At 41.6% G+C, this 7,653-nt stretch overlaps 1 protein-coding gene across 6 annotated transcripts in view; it reads left to right on the top strand.

Annotated features, from left to right (window-relative positions):
• cast (calpastatin) overlaps positions 1-7,653 on the top strand; it is a 209,275-nt gene that overhangs the window by 115,377 nt on the left and 86,245 nt on the right. For all 6 annotated transcript variants that reach the window (XM_043709700.1, XM_043709705.1, XM_043709732.1 and 3 more), the window contains 3 exons: positions 1,999-2,100; positions 4,660-4,755; positions 5,394-5,444. In XM_043709700.1, the coding sequence (XP_043565635.1) occupies positions 1,999-2,100; positions 4,660-4,755; positions 5,394-5,444 (249 nt within the window). The remainder of the gene's footprint in view (positions 1-1,998; positions 2,101-4,659; positions 4,756-5,393; positions 5,445-7,653) is intronic.

Genomic DNA, 7,653 nt, shown 5'->3' with positions numbered 1-7,653 from the left:
GCAGTTTAATTTATTAGTCCTATCTTGTCCCTGCCTGCCCTGATGTTTGACTCACTTCTGTTCTCAACTGTACCAGTCTCAGATTGATCTCTTTCCTTACTATCTCCCTGGGTCCCTCCCCCCCACCTTACTAGTTTAAATCCTCCCGAGCAGCTCTAGCAAATTTCCCTGCCAGTATATTAGTCCCCTTCCAATTCAGGTGCAATCTGTCCTTCTTGTACAGGTCACTTCTACCCCAGAAGAGATTCCAGTGATCAAAAAAATATGAATCCTTCTCTCATACACCTCCTTTTTAAATTCCTGCCGAACTCTCTGTAATCTCCCTTCAGAATCTCAACCTTATCCCTTCCTATGTCTTTGGTTCCAATGTGGACAATGACCTATTGCTGGCCCCTCTCCACCGTGAGAACATTCTGCACCCTCTCTGAGACATCCTTGATCCTGGCACCAGGGAAGCAACACACCACTCTACTGCTGGCCACAGAAACATTTGTCTGTACCTCGGACTAGAGATTCCCCTAACACAATTGATCTCTTGGAACCCGACATACCCCTCGTTGCATTAAAGCCAGTCTCAATACCAGAAACTTGGCTGTTCGTGCTGCGTTCCCCTGAGAATCCATCACCCCCTACATTTTCCAAAACAGTATACCTGTTTGAAATGGGTATATCCAAAAAAGACTCCTGCACTAGCTGCCTATCTCTCTTACCTTTCCTGGAGTTAAAGCATCTATGTGACTGTATCTGAGACTTTCCCCCCTTCCTATAACTGCCATCCATCACGTACTGTTGCCGTTGCAAATTCCCATTTGCTTCTAACTGCCTCTCCAACCGATCCATTCAATCTGATAAGATTTGCAGCCAACAGTATTTATAGCAGATATAATCCACAGTTGCCCTTAAACTCTCTGTAAACTCCCACATCTGACAAGAAGTACATATCACTCTATTAAAGGCCATTTTTGCTCCTTCACAATCTACAGATCCAGAAAATAACACCGTCTTATTCCTCTACAAACACTGCCCCATGTTTAATTAATAGTTATGATTTATATTTGAAGTTCAATCAAGAGACATATCTCCAAAAACATATAATCAAGAAAGAACCCACTCTACTCACTACTGCCGATTCTCTGTGGATGTTTAAAGCAGTCTCCATTAAGTCAAAGTCTTGCCATCTCCAGTTCTCTAGGATGCTGACCTGTCACTTCAGTCAAAGGCCTCCATTAGTTAGCTTCACAATTAATGGTAGTCGATCTCCCTTTCTTTTATTTTGTGCTTGTTCTCCTGAAGGGAGTATGACAGACCTGTGAGTGAAAGCATGTAGGTATCCAAAGAATGCATTGCATTCAGTGAGGGTAGCAATCAGGCAGATGGATCAGAAGTGATATGGGCATGCGTTTGAGGACGTGATAATAACTGGGTGACCTAGTTGTGATTCAACCACAAAACCTAAAGATTGAGCTCGCTGTTGGTGTGGCTGGAGATTGGATGTACTGTGAGTCCAGTTAATTGGTATATTATTGCTGCTGAAACTTGTATGTGTGAGGAGTGATTTGATGGAGTACAGTTGTAACTGTCGGTGGATGTGAACTCTTTCATTTAAGCAGCAGTGAAAAGTGATTGTGAATAATATTCATTTGCGGTTTTGTGAAAGTAAGAAGCCTCATAGCAGAAGAAATTATTGAAATGTAATTTACTGAAACACCATCATATCAACATAGAGCATTTCGCATTCCATAGGAGCAGGAGTAGGTTGCTCAAGGCTGTTCTAACTTCAATTAGATCATATTTAGGTGTATATTCCAATTCCCTGCTTTGGTTCCCTATAAGCCAAGATCTGAATCAGGTAAATGTATAGCTGAAATGTCTATACTGTGTGATATTTCTATGCAACATGTGGTGTTTTGTTTCGACATATGTGCCCAAGTGTTCTCTAGGTACATTTTAACTAAGAACAGTATGAAAGCAAAAATATATTCATTTTGTCTTTGAAAGGATAAAAAGCCCATGTTGAGTGCTGTGGACCAGCTTGTGGACACACTTCCATCACAAGGACCAGATACTTCCATTCCTAAATATACTGGGCCTGAGGTTAAGGTACATAGAAAATCTTATTGTTAAGTATTAAATTTAAGAATAAAAATGCTCTTGACTGTATCATATAAACACAAAAGAATGGTAGTGTAATGCTGGGAGAGCACCGCAGGTCAGGCAGCATCCGAGGTGCAGAAGAATCGACGTTTCAGACATAAGCCCTTCTGCTTATTCTCCTGCTCCTCAGATGCTGCCTGATCTGCTGTGCTTTCCCAGCACTACATTCTCATCTTTGATCTCCAGCATCTGCAGTCCTCACTTTCTTCCACAAAAGAATGATAGATGTCACTCAATTTATATCGCATTCAGCATGCATCCTGCAAGGCTCCCAGTCAGTGAGTTAGTTTTGAAGTGTGGTTACAGTTACCGAGAAAAATATGGCAGTTGTTTAATGATAGAAAATTTAAATAATACACTGGGATCTTTTACATACACAGATATAGGCAGCTGACCTGTTAGGTTAACGTCTAAGTGATTTGTTTTGAAAATTAAAATGACTGGTACTAATGGTTAGAGAGGTTATTAGACAGAAAACAAAGAGCAAGGAACTAGTCTTATTCAAGTTCAAACGTAGTGTTAGGGATTTTGCAGACTGATAAGTCACCAAGGAGCTCAATGGTGTTTACTCACTTCCTATTTTGTATGTGTATGAAGAGGAGAAATGTTTTTTTTATGATTAGCAGAATGTGGTTAGGTGATGTTTCCAAGAATCAATGGACCTCGTTTGTTTACCATTTATATAAATTATTTGGACGTTGTCATAAAGAAGATGTGAAAATGTTGCCACCTACATGAAAATAAGATGCAGGACAAATTGAGGAAAAATGCACAAGGTTTGTAAACTGGGTGAAGACATGGGAGCTGCAGTTCAATGAAGTAGTAAATTTTGGGAAAATGATCAGTGAGTCGAACTGTATGCTAAATAGAAAGAGGCATATTCCAGGGATCAGGAAGAATGGAAATGTGAGATTGCGGAGAAAAGAGAAAGGGGCAGAGGAGATGGGAGATGAAGTTCAGAGTACAACCTGGGCCCACTAGATTCCTAAAACAAACAAAAACAGAAACTGCTGGAGAAACTCAGCAGGTTTGACAGCATTTGCGGAGAGAGAAACCGAATTAACGGCTCGAGTTCAGTGTCCCTTCTTCAGAAAGTTAACTTTGTTTTCTCTTTATGAATGCTGCTAGACCTGCTGTGCTTCTCCAGTTGTTTTTGTTTGTTTGTTTCAGATCTCCGACATCTAAGTTCTTTGTTTAACTCGACTAGATTCCTATCCTATTTGGTATGCCCCCAATCCATGTGATATTCTACAGGGATGAGGGAGGTGTTGGATGACTCTTTAATGCCTTACGCCACCTTTGCTGATATTTTCCCCATGGTGGGCCAGGGATGAATGAGCCGTGTGATAAGTCTGTTAGCTTTAGATGTGCAGACTAGAGTCGGCAGCCTCTCATCCCAGTCCTGGGGAACCAAATCCATACCTAGTTGCGCCCCTGGAATCACAGGAGTGGTCACAGGAGGTACTGGCACAGTTTCGAACTGTCCACTTGTTTAGAGGCTGTGGAAGAGGGACTTGGAAGACTTGTGTGGATTGGCATGGGGCAGCCACTAGGATCATGGACGTGCTCCACTCCTTGACTTTCTAATGGGAGTGATGGGGACTGAGACACTCTAGATCCAGCCATATATCTGCATATTCTATATATATTCTGCACAGGATAGCACTCTTACCTTCCTATGTATTCTACAGTTCTATGATTAAAACTGTTTAAAGAAGACTGGCAAAAGTTTGTACAGGTATCAGTGAAGCCATATTTTCATTACAAGTGAATAATTTTTGATGCTACATTTATGGTTAAATAAATTTCTCTCGATCTTATGTGTTCCGTTGAACCAAGAGACTATAATAACAAAAGCAAAGTACAACAGATGCTGAAAGAAGGCAGTATTGTGTTGGGAAAACCCTGTAGATGTGGCATTATCAGTGGAGAGACATAGTTAACATTTTGAGTCCAAAATGACCCTTCATCAGAAGTGACAAGAAGGGTGAACATTGAAGTTGAAATATTAGGGCGGCACGGTGGCTCAGTGGGTAGCACTACTGCCTCACAGCGCCAGAGACCCAGGTTCAATTCCCACCTCAGGCAACTGTCTGTGTGGAGTTTGCACATTCTCCCTGTGTCTGCGTGGGTTTTCTCTGGGTGCTCCGGTTTCCTCCCACAGTCCAATAATGTGCAGGTTAGGTGAATTGGCCATGCTAAATTGCCCGTAGTGTTAGGTGAAGGGGTAAATGTAGGGGAATGGGTCTGGATGGGTTGCTCTTCAGAGGGTCGGTGTGGACTTGTTGGGCCGAAGGGCCTGTTTCCACACTGTAAGTCATCTAATCTAAATTAGCTTTGTTTCTCCCTTCACAGAATAGTGCCAGACATTTTTAATTACTCCAGCATTTTCAGGAGACTTCCATTACACATTAACCTCACCAATTATCAAAATGTGATAAATAAATATTGAAGCTTAATATTTGTGATTTTGATTATATTTTTGAATTTTTGTTTTACTGTCAGGAATCCAGTGATTCCAAGAAGAAGGCTGAGCGTGTTGGAGAAACAGAAGAATCAATACCCCCTGAGTACAGATTTACAGAACCATCTGATCCTAAGGTTCAGTCATTATCAATAATAATTAGAGTCTGCTTTTACTGTCATGATACAGGGATAATTCTGAGCTCGAGAACATATGAGAAGTTAAAATGTACTTCCCTTGCCATGATTTTCCTTCCTTTTACAATTGCTGATTGAGAAATGATAGATATTGTCAGCAGCAGTGGCTTTGTGCCACAGATGTGATCTCAGAGCTTAATTCCTATGCAGTAGTGCAGAGGATCTCAGCTGTAAACTCTTTCTATAAAAAGGAAATTTCAACATCTTTTAAATATAAGCAGTATTATCTTTGACACCAAACAATGATGTGCAATGGTCTGTTGCAAATTAAATATTCCACAATAATGGTGTAACAATTAAAATTGACTTGAAATCATAGGTCACTATGTAATGCGAATTATGAAGACAGTTGAAATTGGTACACAACAACACAATCTTTTGTTTTAATTTAGCTGAACTAAATTTTGTTTTTTTGATTACTAAGATCTACATTGATACATGTACAACGCATGCAGATTGAATTAGTAATGCCAGTTTATTGCATTGTACTTACTCTGTTGTTGTACAGGTATCCCTAAATTTGAAATAACTCTGATATGCCTTAGAAGAATTTTATAACTGTTTTCTCTTTGCAACAGGATAAAGGTAAAACGGTGCCTTCATCCACACATCCAGAAACAAAGCCAAAGGTAACAGAACAATGAAAGCTTGATTTTGTTTCAGAAGGAGCATTTGACTTTCTGCAGCTAAACTGTCAAAAGAAGTAAGAAAGATATGTTTTGTGAACAATTTAACCTAATCACATTCTGTTTTAGGGCTCAATCTGATTGGGTATAGAATAGATTCAAATCAAAGACCACACATCTACTTTCAGTACAATCAGAGAGTGTATAAAAATTAATTTTGAATTTCATGGTGGCTCAGTGGTTAGCACTGCTGCCTCACAGCACCAGGGACCTAGGTTCAATCCAGTCTCGGGCAATTGTCTTTGTAGAGTTTGCACATTCTCCCCATGTCTGTGTGGGTTTCCTCTGCGTGCTCTGGTTTCCTCCCACAATCCAAAAGGTGTGCAGGTTAGGTGAATTGGCCATGCTAAATTGCCCATAGTATTCAGGGATGTGTAGGTTATGTCCATTGATCAGGAGTAAATATTGGGTAGGGGAATAGGTGGGTTACTCATTGGAGGATCAGTGTGGACTTGTTGGGCCTAAGGACCTGTTTCTGGACTGTAGAGATTCTATGATTCTTCTTCTGGCAATGCATTCCCTAAGTAATTTGATTCCTTATTAAGGGCCCTAACAGGGAAGACAGATGAACTCAGGGCATGGTTAGGAACATGGGAGTGGGATATCATAGCAATTACGGAAACATGGCTCAGGGATGGGCAGGACTGGCAGCTTAATGTTCCAGGATACAAATGCTACAGGAAGGATAGAAAGGGAGGCAAGAGAGGAGGGGGAGTGGTATTTTTGATAAGGGATACCATTACAGCTGTGCTGAGGGAGGATATTCCCGGAAATATATCCAGGGAAGTTCTTTGGGTGGAACTGAGAAATAAGAAAGGAGTGATCACCTTATTGGGATTGTATTATAGACCCCCCAATAGTCAGAGGGAAATTGAGAAACAAACTTGTAAGGAGATCTCAGCTATCTGTAAGAATAATAGGGTAGTTATGATAGGGGATTTTAACTTTCCAAACATAGACTGGGACTGCCATAATGTTAAAGTGATCATGGGAGACTTCAATATGCAGGTGGACTGGGTAAATAATGTTGCCAGTGGATCCAAAGAAAGGGAATTCATGGAATGCTTATAGGATGGCTTTTTGGAACAGCTTGTCATGGAGCCCACAAGGGAGTAGGTTAGACTGGGGAAACCCAGTGGATGTGGTCTATCTAGACTTGCAGAAGGCCTTTGATAAGGTGCCACATGGGAGGCTGCTGAGCAAGGTGAGGGCAAGGTGAGGGCCCATGGTGTTCGAGGTGAGCTACTGGTATGGATTGAGGATTGGCTGTCTGACAGAAGGCAGAGAGTTGGGATAAAAGGTTCTTTTTCGGAATGGCAGCCGGTGACAAGCGGTGTCCCGCAGGGTTCAGTGTTGGGGCTGCAGCTGTTCACATTATATATTAATGATCTGGATGAAGGGACTGGAGGCATTCTAGCTAAGTTTGCCAATGATACAAAGTTAGGTGGACAGGCAGGTAGTACTGAGGAAGTGGGGAGGCTGCAGAAGGATCTAGACAGTTTGGAAGAGTGGTCCAGGAAATGGCTGATGGAATTCAATGTGAGCAAATGCGAGGTCTTGCACTTTGGAAAAAAGAATACGAGCATGGACTACTTTCTAAACAGTGAGAAAATTCATAAAGCCAAAGTACAAAGGGATTTGGGAGTGCTAGTCGAGGATTCTCTAACGGTAAACATGCAGGTTGAGTCCGTGATTAAGAAAGCGAATGCAATGTTGACAATTATCTCAAGAGGGTTGGAATATAAAAGCACCGTTGTGCTACTGAGACTTTAAAAGCTCTGGTTAGGCCCCAATTTGGAGTACTGTGTCCAGGTTTGGTCCCCACACCTCAGGAAGGACATACTGGCACTGGAGCGTGTCCAGCGGAGATTCACACGGATGATCCCTGGAATGGTAGGTCTAACATATGAGGAACGGCTGAGGATACTGGGATTGTATTCGTTGGAGTTTAGAAGATTAAGGGGAGACTTAATAGAGACGTACAAAATAATACATGGCTTGGAAAAGGTGAATGCTAGGAAATTGTTTCAGTTAAACGAAGAGACTAGGACCCGTGGACACAGCCTTAGAATTAGACGGGGTCATTTCAGAACAGAAAAGCGGAGACATTTCTTCAGCCAGAGAGTGGTGGGCCTATGGAATTCATTGCCAC

Source organism: Chiloscyllium plagiosum, chromosome 2 (genome assembly GCF_004010195.1).
Source record: "Chiloscyllium plagiosum isolate BGI_BamShark_2017 chromosome 2, ASM401019v2, whole genome shotgun sequence".
NCBI lineage: Eukaryota > Metazoa > Chordata > Chondrichthyes > Orectolobiformes > Hemiscylliidae > Chiloscyllium > Chiloscyllium plagiosum.
This window is presented reverse-complemented; position numbering and strand designations above follow the sequence as displayed.